The sequence below is a fragment of the Salvia hispanica genome, chromosome 3, assembly GCF_023119035.1.
Source record: "Salvia hispanica cultivar TCC Black 2014 chromosome 3, UniMelb_Shisp_WGS_1.0, whole genome shotgun sequence".
Taxonomy (NCBI): Eukaryota; Viridiplantae; Streptophyta; class Magnoliopsida; order Lamiales; family Lamiaceae; genus Salvia; species Salvia hispanica.
In genome coordinates this window covers 31,136,532-31,156,155 of record NC_062967.1, presented here as the reverse complement: position 1 = coordinate 31,156,155, position 19,624 = coordinate 31,136,532, and the positions used below count along the sequence as shown (strand labels likewise).

At 35.5% G+C, this 19,624-nt stretch overlaps 1 protein-coding gene and 3 long non-coding RNA genes across 4 annotated transcripts; 2 read left to right on the top strand and 2 right to left on the bottom strand.

Annotated features, from left to right (window-relative positions):
- The first annotated feature begins 5,008 nt into the window (after nucleotides 1–5,008).
- Nucleotides 5,009–5,669, top strand: LOC125210717. Its single transcript, XR_007174400.1, has 2 exons — nucleotides 5,009–5,141; nucleotides 5,420–5,669. It is a non-coding gene; the product is annotated as an uncharacterized LOC125210717 (long non-coding RNA).
- A 697-nt stretch (nucleotides 5,670–6,366) lies between these two features.
- LOC125209858 (serine carboxypeptidase-like 34) lies at nucleotides 6,367–11,538 on the bottom strand. Its single transcript, XM_048109438.1, has 7 exons — nucleotides 11,394–11,538; nucleotides 9,641–9,733; nucleotides 9,416–9,514; nucleotides 8,760–9,047; nucleotides 8,327–8,456; nucleotides 7,805–7,900; nucleotides 6,367–6,484 (listed from the first exon to the last, which is right to left on the bottom strand). Exons 1-7 carry the CDS (start codon nucleotides 11,536–11,538, stop codon nucleotides 6,367–6,369), a joined length of 969 nt encoding a protein of 322 aa, XP_047965395.1.
- Nucleotides 11,539–14,103: 2,565 nt separating this feature from the next.
- LOC125212792 lies at nucleotides 14,104–16,633 on the bottom strand. The gene is made up of 2 exons (XR_007174776.1): nucleotides 16,520–16,633; nucleotides 14,104–14,302 (listed from the first exon to the last, which is right to left on the bottom strand). It is a non-coding gene; the product is annotated as an uncharacterized LOC125212792 (long non-coding RNA).
- Nucleotides 15,867–17,014, top strand: LOC125212791. The gene is made up of 3 exons (XR_007174775.1): nucleotides 15,867–16,081; nucleotides 16,150–16,288; nucleotides 16,880–17,014. It is a non-coding gene; the product is annotated as an uncharacterized LOC125212791 (long non-coding RNA).
- The last annotated feature ends 2,610 nt before the right edge of the window (nucleotides 17,015–19,624 follow it).

The following is a 19,624-nucleotide window of genomic DNA, read 5'->3' as shown; positions in this document are numbered from 1 at the left end:
AATATACAGAGAGAATATCAGCTCCCTTCCGCAATAAAATAGAATATCAGGTCCCTATCACATTTACACCAAACTCAAACTTCAAAATTTATACCATTTTTTATTTTTGTCTCACAAAATTTTTGCAATAATATCATATTTGGTGTTGTTTCACAAAAAACACCAAAAATGAGTTTGAGTTTGGTGAATGATTGGTGAAGATTTCTACACCAAAACTCATTTTTGGAGTATAATTGGAGATGGCCTCAATTTGCAGTGTCGAGATCTTTCTCACTAACTAGTTCGTTTATATTTCCATCTTTTATTATTTCTAACAATTACAAACGTTATTTTATATATAAAATACAATAAGCTTAGCTTTTAAACAAATACTAATTTCCAATTGTATATCATTAGGCTCCATCTTGCATGAAAATAGATTTAATTTTATATCTTCAACATCCAGCATATTCCAAGAAATATCTCCAATTTGCGTTTTTACATGTAATGCCTCAACTTTTAAGCATAAAATGCCACCTAATTCAAATCTAGTGAAAGAAAATTGATTCATCTCACGGAAGTAATTCCACCTCAACACATGAAACGAAAATGCGTTGTGCAAAAATAAGAAGAAATAATACTAGTATTTTGTGTCCACGAATTTGATCATAATGGAGTATTAAATTATCCCTAGCTTTTTGAGTATTTAAGAAAATATAACATATAATTATGAGAAAAAATGAATTTCTAGAATATGAAAGTCGATAAAACAACACGGAGGTGAGCCCGGGGCGGAATTTCTGGGGGCCCGGGGCCTACCCTTTGGGAGCTCCCAACCCCGGGTGCCACATCACCGGAAACGGCCGTTCGGAAGGCCAAAGACGGCCCCGTTTTTTGGGGAGGGGGCTGGGGAGGATCCGTATCCCCCCCTTTTTTTCTTTAGTTGGCCCCCCTCCCCGAACAATCGAGGTACTTAAAGGGGGTTTTCTCCCCCCGGGTTTCCCCAAAGGCCCGGGGGATGTTTCGAGCCCCTTTGTCCGCTCCCCCCCGGCCGCTTTTCCCGGGGGAAATCCCCGGAATTTCCCCGTTTGCCTCGTTGCATTTGTAGATGCTTGCGAACCATACAATTTTGCGATAGAGGGTTTCCCCGCCGGGGGTTTTTCATTGTAAAAGGCGAGTTATACGAAATAAGTTTTCCCCTTTTTTGGTTCCGGGCCGACGCCCGGATCTTCGGGGGCCCCCGGTAGGTTTTAAATCGCCATCATCTCCCCCAGTGTCGGGGGGGGGTGAAAATTCCCAAAAATAGTTAGATTCCTTCTTCAACAAAAACCAAGGGAAAATGTTATTCAAGAAAATGGTAAGGAGCCATTTAAAGATTTTGCAAGAGTGTTTGCAAGGAGACAAGGAATGAGATATCACAAATCTTCCCAAAGTGGATGTAATGACAATTGGATAAAGAATGATGAGTCATCCCCTTAATCTAAAGAGTGAAAAGTCCTTTTCTACCACATGGTTAATTAAGGAACTTGATCACCAAGCATAACACCTTCCAAGACTTTCACCAAGAAGGCAAGGAAGCCTTTATCAAGATTCAAAAAGAGAGATGAACAATTAGCTCAAAAGGGAATTTGGTATCTTCCCCAACAAGCCAAAAGAGTTGGCTATATAAAGAGCCATACCACACCTCTTGCTTCACCTTTTTACCACTTAGAAACTTCTCGGCAAAGAGTAGCAAGGAATGAGAGGAGAGGGAGGAAGCTCTTGAGCTGCCCAACAATTAAGGAATCACCAAAGCAAGGTAATTCTCCCCAACATCCTTTACGTAAATAGCATTCATATAGATTTCAACATAGCAAGCTCTAGATGAGAACTTAGAACCATAGATGCTCAAAATTTGGAAAGATCAGTAGCAAGGATTTAGAGCAACAAACATAGTTAGCCTCAATTACTTAAGCAAATGACAAATGCTTTGAAGATGATAATTCCAGTGAACTCTCAAGAATTTAGAAAAACTAGTAGAAGGCTTTCTTTAGCAATCACCTAGCATCAAGTAATAAACTTTCAAGAACTAGTATAAGCTAAGTAGGAAGACTTAGCTTAGTGCTAGAAGCTGTTCGGCGAGAGGCTCGACGGAGGAGGCGAGCGGCAGGGAGCAGCGACAGCGGCAAGGACAGCCGCTGGACGCCAGCTCGACGGAGGCAGTAATGTCGCCGGAGGTATCTCTGCTGTCACGAGAAAGAGGCAGCTGAGGCGGCGCTGGATTCGATCGCCTCTGATCCGATGGAGAGATCGGAGGATGGTTACGGAGTCGCCGAGGGAGAGAGGAAACTCAGCGGAGAATGAGAAACGGAGAGAGAGGACCGATGGGAATCACCGGCGATAGGGAGCGCCGACGATTCGATCGGTGATGGACAGCCAACGGTGGTGGAGCTGGACGGCGAGAGTGAGCTCGACGGGAGCCGGAGATGGTGTGAATCGCCGGTGAGAGGCGTTGCTGGAGCAGCAGCGCACCGGCGACGCGAGGGCAACGGCGATTTCGCCGGTGAGAATGGGAAAGTGCCGCTGCTGTATTCTTCGATTAGGGATTTCAGTTTGAGAAGTAAATGATTTTGGGGAAGAAGAGAAATCGATGGGTTGAGTTGAGGAGTATAGGCTTATTGCCTTCCTAATTAATTTAGTTGGATCACTAGATTAATTAAAGGTTGGGCCAATGGAATTATTTTAGTTGTTGGGCCTTAGTAAATTAAATGGAATGGGCTATGGAGTTGAATGAATAGTTTGTAGGCCTCATGATTTAATTGTGAAGTAATTGGGCCTAGAGGTGAATTAAAGGAATAAATGGCTGCTTCATTTATTTGTGGAATTGGAATCAAGGGAATTTAATTAGTAGTGGGCCGATTTCTTTTAGTAAGTAAATGATGTTTGATTTTGGGCCAAGGCAAAAAATAATTGTTGGACATGAGAATCAATTAAGTTGGATGAGAATAAATTAGCATGACGGATGGACTTGTTTAATTGTGGAAATGGACTCAAGGGAATTTAAGTAATAATGGGCCAAGAGTTTTGCAACTAATTGGAAGTGGGCCGAGATGTTTTAAAGGAGAATGGAGCATGAACCAAGATTAAATAATTGGGCCAAGAATTTCTTAGAATGGATTGGAATTAATTTAAGGATTGAGTTGGAGCTCAAATGATTAATTCCCGAATAATTTACTAAGTTTCCGAAGATGGAAAATATTGAAGTTGGAGAAGCGAATGGGCGGCCTTAAGAAAATTCAAAGAAAGGATTTAGAGAGGGATTTTCCATGAATCCATACTTTAATAAATAAATACCCAAGTGATTATCTTCGAGAAAATAGAGATTTCCCCGAAATTAGTGAAGTGAATAATCAAACCTTATGAAGTAGTGAAGCCCGAGGTAGGATTAAGAAAATCCTATAAGCCGAGACTAAGATATAGGTGTTATCCAATAGGATGCATGCATTGTTTTCTCATGAGAAATATTTCAAGTACTAATTAGCGTGCTACGCTATTTATTTTCAAAGGATATTTTGCTCGAGGGCAAAGTGAGGCCAACACGAGAGTTGTTATTTGGAGATAAGCGTATCAGGTGGGCTTTCTTTTAATATCCAGCACTATAGTGTGGATATAAAGCAAATATTTGTGAAATTATGAAAAATCATCTTTTCTCAAAATGAAGCAGTGATTATTTTAAAGTGTTGTCATGCCATAAAATGTTTGTTTTTTGACTTTTCAATGTGCAAGTTCCATTTCCATTTCTTCCTAATTCCTTTAAATCCTTTTATTAGTCGCGATTTACCCGCTTTCGCTATCCTTAGCAAAGTGCGGTCGTGACATAGGAGTAGAGCTGTTGCTCCCTCCTGATCTGGGTTCGGGAGTCCACCCGAATCCGGGGGCGTTTAGGTCGTGCAACGGGTAAGGACGGTAGCCACCCGGAGCTTGCGAACCTTGAGTTTGAGGAGGGGCCGTAAATTGGGTTTCCGGACTATATCCGGCCTCGGAGTCGAACCAATCGTGGTTCCAACCGCGATTGCCGGAGGGGTGATCGCGGAGCCGGACATTGTGTAGTGTGGTGGGAATTTAGATGAGAGAGTATGAGGAAAAAAGATGAGAGAATGTAGATGAATGATGATAGAATAGATGAGAATGTGATTTTTTTTTTTGTTGAAGTGGGGGTATTTATAGATGAAAATGTGAATTTTGGGGAAAAAATTGAAAAATAAATTAAAAGTGGGTAGAAAACGGATATAATTTTTTGAGAAGTGGGAAAATATTTTTTTTTATTTAAAAACATTTTTTTAAATAAATTTCGAATTTTTTAAAAATAAATAAATAAATAAACGAATTTGCCAACGGCATAGCCGTTGGCCAATCAGAGCGTGCCACGTAGGCACGGACGTGCTCTTAGCTAAGAGCAGCGCCGTGCCGCTGGCACGGACGGACAAGCTCCAGCGACGGACGGACGAGCAGCGTCCCTGCTACCGCTGCGGATGCTCTTAATTTCAATTTATATATCACCAAAATATAATATGTATCAATAAATCTATACTAATATAAAAGCCGAGTTTTGGGCATAGTTTTGAATATTTATTAATTTTGGGTATTATTGCAATTAATCTAAATTTAATTTTAGATTTAAAACGACAGTTTCGCATGTATTATAAATGTAATCCACGATAACAAAAAATTAATTTTTCCCAATATTCGTTTAGGAATTTGACCAACTTAATTGTCATTGAACGTTACAAATTTTTCAAACTTAAATTGAATCAACCGTGCATGTCTTTTTTGCAAATATTTGCATGGAGTAATTATTAAATCAATGTGATGCCATTGCACAATTGAAATTAATATTAGTTAATGCTTATAATGCCTAATTATTGCCCCGCTTTGCTCCATATGTATATTTAAATATCGAGTCCTCATTTTCAACCTCCAATTTTATGGTCATTTTCTTTCAAGTTTTCTCTTTTGTTCTTTTCTTATTTGTTTATGCTTTATAATTAGGTTTATTCGTGTTTATGTCTTCTTTTAGAGTTCAGGGATTCTGCTTTGAATACAATTGATATGTCACTGGAAGAAAAAAGAGAGCAACAAAAGGATGGAGTTTTGCATGGCAGCAGTCTTTGTATTTTTTAAAGGTATTATTTTTTCTATTATCTAAATTTTATTTTGTTATCCTTTGAATGTGCAAGGCTTAATGCAAATAAGCAAGCACTCCATGTCGACAATAATGAAAAATGAGCGTTTAACGGCAAGGTCTTGCAAGGTCAGTAGTTGGGATAACAACACAAATAGGATTTGTTCAATGTTCATCCATGATGTGGATATGATGCTCATATCTTATTGTGTTTCCGTTTCTTATCAATACTTCATATGTTTGAAAATCTTTTATAACCATCATTACTTGTGAATTCAGGCATAATCTTATTTAAGCGTGAAGTAGAAGATGGAGGCGCTACAAGCGTGAAGAAGAGGAAGCTATCATTTTTCTTTTAACCTGATTGACTCTTTTAAATAGAAATAGGTCAATTTGGTAGTTAACTTAATTCAGTTAGTGGGTTTCAATATAAATTAGCACAATTTATTTAATTCAATCTATATTTGTATTACTGTATTCGGCTAAATTATTTAATGCTAAGAAATTATGTAGAAGGTTTTAGTTCTTAGGATTTTGGATTCCATAATTTTCTATATAGATTTTGGTTTTGAGTTTTAGCATATGGAATTGGATTTCCATTTATATTATTTTGAAAAAATAGGGAATTAGATGCAATAAAAGGTAATATTACTTTTAAATATTATTATATATTAAAATCACATAATTTACATAAATAAATAGAGTTAAATTATTTACTAAATATCTTTCAAGTTTCAATGTATTTCTGTGTGACGTATAAAGAGTACATATTATATGGATATCTTATTTAAACATACGAAATATATCAAAAAAAATGTTGGAGCAATATAGAAAAATTAAGAAAATAGGTATGCAAAATAAATATAGAATGACCTCTACTGATAAATTGAGTATATGAATTTATGAAATTTAAATTCTTAATTTTATGTAATTAATATACAAATTTTAATTTAATTTAATTAATTTTAGGTTTATTACTCTACACAATATTTGTCTGTTATATACTGAAGAATTTCTTAAATTTATTACTATTTTTTTGTATAAGAATAAATTATTATTGCATACATATTTATTTATGTTAATTTCTTTATAGCATGTAGGTATTGCTTAAATTTTTTAAGATTTAGACAAATATATAAATTTATAATCCGTGCATAACACGGGTGTTACACTAATTATTTAATAAAACTAATGTTAGATGTATATGGAAACAAGGAATTTCCAAATTAGTATACCTGCTTATTGTCGGTGTACCAAGGTATCCAGTCCTCTTCAATATTCAATTTTAACTTTCTCAAAGCATATCTAGTTGACGTTATTGGAACTACGCCATCTGTATCTCCACTATATGGTTATTACAAACACAAGTTAATCTTTCCGTCATAAGTAATTATTGAAATTTAGTTGAACAAGTGAATAACAAAATGATTAAGGGTGACACGTGTTTTAGGCCATCGGACACATTTCTACGGAAAGCTGAATCATAACTCTATAGACAACATATTTGACAGTTTCGGTTTTGAACTGATAATCGACAATTCTTATTTTAGTTCGAATTGGGTGATTTTTAGCCATTTTCACATGTATTTAACTAGGTTACCTTGAAATTACAATGATTTTTCCATGCCAAAACAAGTGACTAATAGTTGATTCTCGATTCAAAAGTATTCAAACTGCAATTGAACCGGTTGAATCGATAAATCAGTTTAGTTAGGCCCGTCATGATTCGTAAACAATAACATCTCGTTCCGAACCGACCATACCAAACCAACATTTCCGGCTTAACCGGGCATGATGTGAATCTATGCCAAACCAATAGAACAAACAAAGGCATTCAATGAACCACACCGAAGCTGAGGTCCGTTTCAAACATCAATATACCTATCAAGATGGTGTCCAAATTCTCTTTTAAGAATATCATTGTCTTCGTCATCAAAAGAGCTTCGCGTGAGTACCTTACACGCCTTAATCGGAGCCCGGATGAGGAAGTTATGGCCATTTGACTAAAGTTGCGCAAAGCTGCCAAACAATGCCCGGCGACAGAGAAAACGCCCGGGCCGGGCGTTTTGCCCGAAAATGCCATTTTTCAAGCTTTTTAAGACTATTTTCCCTATTACTTTTGTTTTAGTATAAATACTCTTTTGTAGGGTTTTCATTCTCAGCTTTTGAATATTTGTAAGAGACAATTTCTCCATATTTGAGAGCTCACCTTCTTCATCTTTTGAAGACTTATCAAATTCCTTCGGGTTGCATTCGATCTTTTGCCGGGCTAAGGTTGATTGTAAAGGTATGCTTGCTAGTTCTTGTGTTGCTAGTTTGTGGAGCCATTAGGTGTTTGTATGTGAAAGTGCCTTTGAGATTTCTTTCTTGTTCTTCACCTAAATCATAACACTAATTCATCCTCTATTCTTTTATCCATTTTTCTTGTTTCATTTCTTGGTTTATCTTGTTTATTTGTTGGGTTTATTTACAAGAATAAGTCCGGAGCAAATTCATGAGTCTTCAATCTAGAGGATTCACGTTAGGGCATTAATGAAAAAAATTACTCCATTAGACATGTTATTTGTATTAACTTAGTAGTGAGCATTTAGCATTTTTTTTTTGGATTGTGTGAAGAATATTAGTGTGTTAGGAAAATGAATCGAGTATTAACTAGCGAATTACCTGTATACCCAAACTCTTATATTTGAGGCTATGATTCTTCTTAGAATTGGGAGTATGGAGAATGCAATGTCATCGCTCTTATATTGGAGACTGTCACTGCATTGCAAACCACATTGGTACTCAATCATTCTTCTATTAAATATCATATTTATAAAGGTATAGTTGTTGGAGAAAAAAAATCAAAATATTTGATTAAAACTTGGTCTGTCCTATAATTATAAAAATTTAGTAGAAAAAAATTATGTAGTTTAAAATAGTTCGCAACTATCTCACGATGAAATATTCAAGTTTGTATAGCTAATATATTATTGACGTGACATATAAATATTTCAAAATTACATATGTCACTATATGTAGGTGTTTAGTATGATGTTAAAGTGACAGAATTTATGAATTTAAAGACTTGGATATAGATATAAACTTAAGTTATTAATATGACTAAACTTTGATGAAATTTCATGGGTTTTTTATTTCAACAATTTACCCTGAAACAATACATAAAAATAAAGTGCTATGTTATACCTGCAATGCACCCACGAATAAGGAATTTTTGTGACATTAGCATGAAGAGCATGTTGAACATCAGCCCTATTAAAATAGTTAATAGTATATCTCCGAGCACATGGATCGTACCAAGCCAACGCTCTTCCTTCTTGAAATAGATATAAAAGAAATTAAATTTTACTGTATAAAATTATACTCCATCTGTCCCATGCTACTTGAGTCATTTCTTTTTTGCATTCGTTTTAAAAAAATAATATTGAATAGTTAAAGTGGAGAGAAAGAAAAGTAAGAAAGAGAATAATGTAGAGAAGAGTCTTAATTATAGTATTCTCTTTTTTACTTCATTTTTTCTCCACTTTAACTATTTATTATTATTTTTTCAAAACGAGTGCGAAAAAGAAGTGACTCAAGTAACGTAGGACGGAGGGAGTAGCAAAATGAATTGAGACACTTACATTGTGAGATATATATTTTTGAGCATCATCCTTCAAATGGGTGTAAGATTCGGAAATAGTGGTGTAATTGTTGTCGACGCGGGTAGGAGTGTACAAACTGTATATATCTATGATATTATAAACCTCAATGTATTTCTGAAAGGGACTGTTGCATTCGTTCGAAACAATTTGCAGTTTAAAGTTGCAATTTTTCTTGATTTCTTCGTATAGTCCGTCAGATATAACGGCGCGATGCCAAGCGTAGTCGATCATGCCATTTTGGTCGGTTTCAGAGTCAGTGATGGCTTTCCGATCTATTAATAAAATATTCATTTTAGCTTGTGAGCTAGATGAGATAAACTCTACGGATAATAGTACAAAACTTGTTCACATTTTGACCAGTCGTACAAAGTTTTGAAAAAGAATTCTCAACTGTCTCTATCATTTACAAAAATGATGACTTCTGGCAATGCTTAAGCAACGTCATTTTTAGCATTAATAAAATATATTGTTTTGTACATGTATCAACAGTAAAAAAAATTGAAACTTAGTGATTTAACATTTCATTTTCAAACATCATGCGTATGACTATAATTTATCAAACATCATAATCTAAATTAATACTATTATTTCTTTATTATAATGCTTGAAAACTGAAGATGATGAAATAAACTGAATCTTACTATAATGCCTTTGAGATTGATATGATCGTCGTCAGATGTTTTTTTGTTTCTCCCTATTATTAACTCAACAAGCTGAGGAATGTAGTGTCCTGAAACGTTTAAATAAACCACATGTCTAATTAAATGTAAATAAATCTAATTTAATTAGTTTATTCAAATAATTTCCTCATATAAACCAACAATAGAATCGATAATGGTTTTAGTTAAGTTATTACCAGCATAACTGTCCCCAGCAATGTAGAATTCATGAGATTTAAATTGTAGAAACCTTTGAAACCAGCCCAATAGAAAATTGTATGAATCCTGAGCTAAAATACACAGTCAAATGAAAAAAATGAAGTCAAGGTTAACCTAACAAAATTTCAATTTCTAGAAATCGATTTTAAAGAAAATAAACTGTAATGGTAGAGTTGTTAAATTGCTAGAAAAAACAATGAAGTTTGGTCAATTTGGTTCAATTCATATGTTACAACTATCATCGTGAATTTGACATTTTTCGTAATTGTCTCATGGGCATGGACTCGGGAGGAAATTACGTGTGATGTAGTTGCTGGAAAATTATGCCACAAAATGTCCAAGAATTTAAAAGACGCCGTGATCTATCTTTACAAAAGTTGTGATATTAACCAAATTTCATTAGTTTTTTTCAACAATTTGCTCTATTTAAAAGATAGTATGCGTTAGAAACTTCTTGTTGTTATCTATCCTTACAAAACTTTAGATATTGACCAAAATTTAACTAAATTTTTACAATTTTTTTGACAATTTACTCTATTTGAAAGATAATATACATAAGAAACTTCTTTCGATTTAATAATAACTAAAAGTAATAGTAAGTTAATTACCAGTAATAGTATCACTAATATAGCCCGCGAGAGCGAAGATACAATCTCTTTATTTTCAGTTTGTTTTGCACTTTTACGGTCGAACTTCACTTTTGGGAGTCGATTTGGTTGTTGATGTTACTGATTATCAATTCACTTTCTGTTAGTTTGCGTTTATCTGTGATATTTCAAGTTGATTTACGTAGATCCTGCTGTTGAGAGTTTATTTTAATAAGTTGTATGTTGATCTCTGTTTTTGCTGCTGTGGTACTCGATCTGGGAATTTGGTGATAGATTTGTGGTTTGTTGATTGATTGGAGATTGTTAGTTAAATCTGAAGTTATGGAATGTTTCTTTTGGCTGGAGTTTGTGTCGGACGCTTGGATCCGGAGTGGATTTAGCGTCTGAGGTTGGATCTGAAGGGAGGAGGTCAAGTTGTGCATGGATTTTGAGTTTTCCACTTGCTTTCTGTTTTACTTCGTCTAGCATCTGTAGATCTGTTTAGTTCTTTATTGTTACTCATCAAAATGGTTTAGATTCAGTCTGCTCTGTTCCGATTTCGCTCATGCTGTTTTTTTTTCTTCTGAGTTTTTACGCAAATTGGTTGAAGAAGACGATGTCGCTGTTAGTTAGTACCAGAGTTAGTTATTTTTCCAGCTTTTCGACCGTACTCTGCTTTTTCAGTTGTGGTCCCCACAGTCAGTTCGTTACCCAGATCTAGGTAATTAGAGTAGTTCTTAGACCTAGTGATTGTTCGGTTTAATTTTCGTGCATGCTTTGCTGTTTCGCCTAGGTCTAGCTGTTAGCGTAGCAGTTTAAATTCCCAAGTTAAGTTTATTTTCCTCAACCCGAAAAATGCGTGGCAGCAGCCAACCCAAAAACAAGTCCAAATCCTTGAACATGATTGTTACACATCCATCTCTGTGGGATTGATCCCTACTTCCCTATGCTAGGTTTAGTAAAATGGTTGAGGGTTTTTGAAAGAGTGCTCTGTGTGTCCGACGACCAACGAGTTCCTAGACCGCGTGATCTAGTGGATTTGCTGGACCAAGGAAACCCGTTATATTCTTTCCGTGCACACAGCGTGTTAACCAAGCAATCCCGTTCTTTCAGGATGCCATTTACTTTGCCGAGACGAATAAACTTCTCAACAAAATTTCAGAGGCAGTTGCATATATAGCAAAAAAGGAGTCCATGGCTAAAAAGGAGGCCACATTTGATTCTGCCGTCGAGACTATTGCAAAAAATGACGATGTGTCAACAACAAATGTCAAGTCTGATTCCGTCATCGACGAGACGGAAAAGATGACGACGAATCGCCTCAAGCGTTGGATGAGGCAATGGCTTTGGTGGAAACCAAATGTCCTCCACAATCTCATAGCCCAAAAATGAATGTTGTCATCATTGGTTATGTCACTGAAATCGCTGAAGAGATCTCATGCCCGAAGACGGTTTCTCCATCATTCGTTGAGGTCACAAGCGATACAATTTTATTTGAAGATCTAAACAAAGACAATGAGATGGAAGATTATTTTTCCGACTTCCACCTTGAGGGCAAGGTGGTTTTCAACGGTTGGGGAGTTGATAGGGACTTGATATTCTATTTTATTCCGGAAGGGAGCTGATATTCTCTCCGTATATTTATTTAGTTTATTTATATTTTAGTATTATTTAGTTGCCATGATTTTATTTACTTTCCCTAGTGGTTAGGATTTGATTTGCTTTTGATTTACTTTCCTAGTTTATAAGAGATCTTTTTTGTACCACACATATTATAAATATATGTGGAGTCTTTTATTATTATGAAGCAGAATAGGAAATTAAATTATTAATCTCATTTTCCCTTCTGTTGTGAAAATGCCCCCTAACACTTCAACTAGTATTGTTCTCTTTTTCTCTCTACAAATTCACGCCTTTTTCTCTTAAATAATTTATCTGATAGGTAAAATCCTATCAAAATGGTTGGAGATAGGAGTGAGGAAGCGCAAGAAACATAGACGCTGCGTTGCATTTGTGACTAATTGAACTCCCGATTTATTTTACAAAGTTTACGAATGATTTTAGCATGCTTCTTGGGCCGTTTAATTGATGGGCTAAATTAATTTATTAACAGCCCATGCACAATGAAATTATATGCTACTAAATTATTAGCCCATTTGTAATTGCTTCTGTTTTACAAATTCAAATATATAGACGCGTATCAATAATTTAAGATATAGAAACAGAAATGATACGCTTGTATATATTAAAATTCTCTAATTAATAACTCTTCTATATATGTGTGTGAAAGTTTTGCAGTTATTTTATCCGCTACTATATAATTTACCTATAATTTGAAGTAAAGTAAGAACTATCGATTATTAGTTCAAAAACTAAAACTATCAAATACAGGTTGCCTACCCGGTTATGATTCCGCTCTTTCCGAAACTGCTATTTCACCCGTAAATGTAATGACTTACGATATAAAGATAAACTCATTTTAATAATTTATTTGACCTAGGCAATTAAAGGAAATACTTATTTGTGGTGAAAAATGTTCTCACGCACATCTATTTTTGGAGTTTTTTTTTTTTTTTTTTTATATTGACTGAGTATAAAAAGAGACTATTCAAAGTAGCATGCCTCGGTTAGTTGTTTTGGTAGAGAGAGATGGTGATATTTGAGGAAATGTCCAAAAATGGGTATAGGAGTGTCGAAACGGGTATCCGCGGGTCCCCAAACCCGATTTTGTGGGTACCAAAACCCGAAAAGTTTAATATTATACTACCCAATCCAGACCCGTATAGTTGTACGGGTAACCCGCAGTTGCAGGTACCCAAACAATGTTGGCATAAGTCCAGTTGTGTATTATACTCCCTCCGTCCCAAGGAAGATGACCCCTTTCTTGGGCGACACGGGATTATGTAAATTTATTTTGTGTGTTGAGAGGAGAGAGTAAAGTAAAAGAGAGGGAATAAAGTAGAGATAAAGCTAATTGTGTTTCCATTTTAAGTAATGGGTCATCTTAGTTGGGACAAACTAAAAAGGAAAGTGGGTCATCTTCAATGGGACGGAGGGAGTACTATTGTTTAATCACTACAAAAAAAAAGCACTAGATAGTAATGGGAATTAGTGACGGCGGCTGCTAGCTCAACAACTAGTGATGGAAAAATGATTGGAAAAGTCACTAAAAAATGACAGCATATTCCGTCACTAAAGCAAAGCAGTTGACTATGTTTTCCGTCATTAAGTGGATAATAGCTTTAGTGACGGACAATCCATCCCTAATATATTGACATGTTTTTTAATGACGGATCTGTCGAAATTTACTTTGTCACTAACATGTTTAGTGAAGAAATTTCACTGATTAGTGACGGATAATTCCGTCACTAAATAGCAAGTTTTTTTGTGGTGAATGATATTATGCTCTTAGTTTTTTGTAATGGATAGTATTATGCTCTTAGTTTTTTTTGTAGAGAGTGGTATTATGCTTCTAGTTTAGGGGGTCTTTAAATACAAAAGGAAAAAATACCTACTTCCTCCATCCCATAAAGTTTGTCTCATTGTACTATTTTTGTTCGTCCCACAAAAGTTTGTCCCACTTGAAAATTGGAATATACCAAAAAAATAGACATTAAATACACCCTCAATCTCCTCAATGTGGACCCTTATTCAAATACACATCTCCATTTAATATAAAGTCAAACAATTTCTTAAAACTCATGCCGGATCAAAGTGAGACAAACTTTATGGAACAAGGAGTAGTAAAATAGTAGCTTTGAGATGGTTTCAGTTTTTTATTCTCGACATTCAAAATTATTTTTTTTATTCTCGACATTCAAAATTAATTTTATTTATCATTTCATTCTAGTAACTATAAACGAAGCATTGGAAATAATTTTATTAAAACCTTTCTCTACATTATAGAAGAACAATCGATGTTATCTAGAACCTTAGTACACAGCGGAATGAACACGGTCACGTGTATGGAGACATGCACCTCCGAGAGCCTCCACTTAGACTAACAAGAAAATCATAAACTCTGCTCACCATTCTCTACCGTCACTGCTCAACCTGCACATTTAGAAATATATGCAGGGCTGAGTATAAAAATACTCAGTGAACACATTGCCGAAATATACATACATAAAATGAAAATATTGTCATGCCATCACAGTAACACTCGAGAGTTTTCTCTTAAAAGGCCCGAGCTTACTAAATTCTTTGTGAGCTAAAGTTCGACTGATCAGTCTAAGTTCTTTCTTTCTTTTCGCCATATCTGAACACCAAGTGCCGTGGAGATGGTGCTCTCTCACGGTCACCTACCTTTTTCTCCAGCCGGGGAGGTGGCCACCTCCCACGGCCTCCATAACTTTATTTGTGACCCGTGGAAGGTGGCCACCTTCCACGGCCACTTGTGTACACTAATCCAAGTAGGGACACCACCCTCACTTGGACCCGAATTCGATTCTTACGTTCCAACCAAACAGATAGGCATAAAACAAATCATTTATGGCAAGACATCATTATTTACATAAATATAGATTCACATTTTCATATTTTCATCCACATTAGTATGCAGGATAGAAAAGTTCACCTTTTCGCTTTCCCACGATTCTCGTAAATCATTCTCTCATTTATCATCATTACTTTTCTCAAGAATCTTCCCTTTTAAAAAAAATATAACAAGCTAACTTCAGTTTCAAGAAAGATACTAACTTGATGATATGCATTCTATTCTATTCTCTTCTACGTTCCCTTTTAGTTTTGCGTTATAAATTAATCCGTGAATTAATTTATAAAATGTAAGAACGAAACAAGGGATTTCTCATTCTCACATCTATTCTTTAATTAGATATTCGATCTTGTTCAACAAGGAATTATTTTATTCTTGTCGGGGTGATTGTCCCTTAATCATTTCGAATTACACATTTTACTTTCATAACATAATCCGAAGATTAATGTCTTACTCGAATCCAACACTTTAATTTCACAAATCATTTATTAATTCAAAATTAATTATTTACTTAAATAGGAAGATTTAATCACGAAGGCGATAACTTATTTATTTAACAAGTAAAACCAGCCCAAATCAAATAATTACTTTACAGCCCAACTCTTTAATTCCCAAGTTTCCCCTTCTCTTATTTCTTGTGGCCCAAAGATTTATTCGATAAATTATGGCCCAAACATTGAGTCCAACTAATACTCACATATGGACGTCGCCCTTCCCCCTCTCGAGTCCTCTCCAATCAAATCCCTAGCTAGACAAATCTGGTTTCTCCCTCTTTCCTTCGATTTTTTTTTTCTGCGGTCATGGCATCACCGGCTGCCTCTCGCGCTCCGTCCCCTGTACCTCTCGGTCGCCATCATCGCTGCTCTCTCTCTCTCTCTCCATCAACACCACCGCCATCCAACGCCCTCGACCACTCCCACCGTGGCTGTGCAAGGTGGTGGTCGCCACTGCATGCATGCGGTGGTAACGCCGCCTTCTGCCCTCGTCGGATCTCCTCGGGGAGGGTGAGATAGGATCATCACCAAGCCGATGTGGGACAAGATAATAGAATTTTAACACGCCCCCTCACGTGTGGGCCGGAATGACACATCGAACTTCCATCACGTGGGTAGACAAGAGAAGAGATAAAGAGATATAATCCATCATTGACTTGGACCCGCTCTGATACCATATTAGAAATGGGCCACTCACCCCTTAAAAGGCGAGGAGGGTTATCCATCCTTATATAGAAGAGATAGGACATCATCAAGCCCTTATATAGAAGAGATAGAACATCATCAAGCCGACGTGGGACAAGATAATAGAATTTTAACATATGTGCTGTCAGCCTTGTCAAGGTGAAGTTCTCTCCTTGTGTTTCATTAAATTTTAGCTTTAGATCCATTCATTTCATCCTAAAACTCAGATTGGATAGATCGTGAAACTGTCGCTATCGGGATTGGCTCGGCGTAGCTGCCGCCCTCTTACTGCCGGTGTGCCGTCGCTGGAGCGCCATGCCGGAAATCCGGGAAGCAGCTCCCCCACAAGAGAAGCCCTCTAACCATGTAGTTATTTAATACCATAGGCCTTTGCTTATTACTCTCATGATTTTAGGCTACTTAGTGAATATTTATTGAACAAATCATAAGTTTGGTGTTCTTAAATCTTGGTTTGGAAGTTGTATGTAAATTATGTATTACTGTTAGATGATTTAGGTTTTAGGCAGATTCTCTACTTTCTTCATATGCTGCTATATGATGCATAATCATACAAAAAGAACTCTACCAATTACTTACTTAAACTCATTGAAGAAGAACCTGCTCTCTACTTCTCTGAGATTCCCCCTCCATGTTTCTCTCGTTGCTCTCTACTTCTCTAAAATTCCTCCTCCATGTTTCTTTCGGTTATGATGTGTATAGCAGCTGAAAATCGGGAAGGCTAAGTTCTTTTATACCCAAGGATAATTTTGACAAGTGTCCCTATTTTCTTGACAAGTGTTAAATATTCTGACATGTGGCATTTAGGAGAACTTATAAGCTCATGGTCTTACGAAAATCCCTTTTTAAATACCTACTCTATCAATTTCTTCATAAATCCATTTACTTGGAAGAATCCTTGACTAACTTATATATGTACACTTATTTTTATTTGTGTAGGAATTGAAAGAAGATCTTGTGGTTACTCGAAGATGCATTGGGCGAGCGTTTCATTTGCATGTCTCTTAATTTACTTGTAATAGATTACTATTCAAATATTCAAAAATTATTTTCTATCGGACTTTTATTTGTACACACTTGAATATTTTAATTCTCGGGTTGAGATTTATGATTTCTATTATTTTGCTTGGGTCAAAGTTCGTCGCAACGCGTTTATTTCTTATAAATCACACTAAAGGACTCCAAGAAAACTTTTTATTTATCAACTCAATTTTTTTTTTCTAACAACTAATATACGAAATTTCTATATGTCATTTTCCAAGAGTTGTAAATAATAATAATAATAATAATAATAATAATAATTTGTAACCTAAGATTCATAGCTTAAGGAGTCAGTACAAAAACTTGGGTTGTTACAAGTGTATTATAGAAAGTGTCTTTAAGTCATAAATTTGAATTATGTTAAAGTTTGTGGACATAAAACATTATTAATTCTTCTTAATCTTGCAAAGCAATTTCGTTTCATGTGTTGGGGTGGAAATTAATTTATTATGTGTTAGTGTATTCTAGAAAAAAAGGGATATCGGCTGTGCCGATCTATCGGCTTCGGGGCAGAGCCGAAGAGGTTGGGAGATAGTCAGATAGGCCCCCTCCCCGCAGTGGAGGTCTAAGAGAGCCGATGAGAGGGCCGATCGCTCGGCCCTTGCGATCAGCCTCATTGCTAGTGCTCTAAAAGTCCACTGAATTTATACACCCCTGCATTTTCAGTCCATTCGTAATTGCTTTTCTTTTAGTTTTTGTTTGTTTATACTAGTACTATATTCTTATTGTGTAGTTTATGGAGTGTATTTTATTTATTTATTTTTATCTCATTTATTTTTTTAATGAAGTTGCATGAATTAATTTTTTTTTTCTGTTTTTTATACTAAAGTAGTTTAATTACCATTTTAATATGTATGTAACTTTAAATTGAATATGTAATTTAATAGTACAATTTTAAATATTTATTTAATTTTTAATATGCTATATATTATAAAAACTCACTTTTAAATTAAAACTTCTAGATCCGCAAAGACTTCATGCAACAAAAGTAATTTAATTCGTGAAGCCATTGTTGAAGAATTGAGCAGCCATGTTTGACTGCTTGTAGCTGCAATATTAGAAAGTTGAAACACAATTTCGAAGAAGGAATTGAGGGAAGTAACCGATTTGTTAATTGCCTCTTATCTATTTGGTAGTAGTATTTATTTGAGGAATATGAGAAATGTCAGAAACAGGCAACTCAAGAAATTTCTAGGTCTTTTGATTTTTATAAAAACGCATAACTCAAGAAAATGGCGAAGTTTGGAGGTGAAATAAAAAGAAGAAAAAAGAAGGTATGATTAATATCTTCGGCCAACTAGTTATTGTTTCAACATGTATATTTCCTTTCCTACTTACTTGTTCTGATATGAAAATCGTTGTAAATTAGGAATAATCTTGGAAAAACATGTAAATTGGTCAAAAGGTTACCTATAATTTGAAGTAAAATAGAACTATCGATTATAAGTTCAAAAACTAGAACCATCAAATATAAGTTGCCTACGCACTTATAATTCCGTTCTTCTCGAAACTGCTATGTCACCCGTAATTACTTACGATAGAAAGATAAACTCATTTTAATAATTTATTTGACTTAGGCAATTAAAGGAGTACTAATTTGTGGTGGAAAATGTTCCCACGCACGTCTATTTTTTGAGTTTGTTTGTTTGTTTTTTTTTGGTATAATTGGTGGGTTGAATGAGTACGAAAAGAGACTATTCAAAGTAGCATGCTTCGGTTAGTTGCTTCTATAGAGAGAGATGGTGATATTTGAAGAAACGTCCAAAAACGGGTGCCTGAATCCGAAAAGTTCAATATCATACTACTCAATCCCGACCCATGTAGTTATACGGGTAACCCGATACGCGCATCGGGTGTCCCAAATCCGCAGTTGCCGATACCCAAACCCGCTTGCATAAGTTGAGTTGGGTATTATATATATTGTTTAATGGTATTATGTACATGTACATGTTTGTACTCTATAATGAGTTTCCGCTACATAGCCGAAGAAGAAGAAGATAATCCGCATACAAAATTTCTCACATCAATTTTAGGAGTAAAACAAATACAAGTACAATTGTACAGCGACAACTTGGACTGCATTTAGTGTAACACCTTTGCGTATTTGATCTCCACAAACAAATCCAGCATGCCTAAAATCTAATCACTATTCAAAAGTTTAATACAAAATCAAAAATAGCACTAATTACTATAAGAGATGTCAGAGGAGACACAATTGGAAATAAGTATTGTGCAGTATATATTTCATTATTTGAAAACCCTAATCCTAAAAATACCGGGTATTAACGGGTATACCCATACCCGCAAAAATTTAAAACACTACCCGATCCCGCCCCGTTTCCAGATGTTGCCGGGTAGCAGGTCGGGATGTGTTTTAACTGTTACTACCCGCTACCCCTTTCGACACATAAAGTCAAGAATTGCTATCTTTTTCTTGTGGATGAGAAATTTCACGTGAAGAAGAGGGAGAGGAGAAATGTCAAAAACGCGTTTTACAGAAATTTCTAGGAGAAGGTACCATTAGTATCAGTGGCCAACATCTATAAATACCTACTACAGTTGCTACAGTATATACACCAATATCAAGATCTCACTCAAGCTTAGCAAAAAATAAATTAATTATCATCATATCTACTGATATAA

What these genes read in the sequence shown, in the direction of transcription:
- LOC125209858 (XM_048109438.1), bottom strand. Translation starts at nt 11,538, where the DNA reads ATGACGGAATCAGACTTGACATTTGTTGTTGACACATCGTCATTTTTT. An exon ending in CTCTGAAATTTTGTTGAGAA is followed by an intron (nt 9,734 to 11,393) that starts GTTTATTCGTCT and finishes TGTGTATTTTAG; the next exon opens with CTCAGGATTCATACAATTTT. An exon ending in TATTCGTGGGTGCATTGCAG is followed by an intron (nt 7,901 to 8,326) that starts GTATAACATAGC and finishes TTTGCAATGCAG; the next exon opens with TGACAGTCTCCAATATAAGA.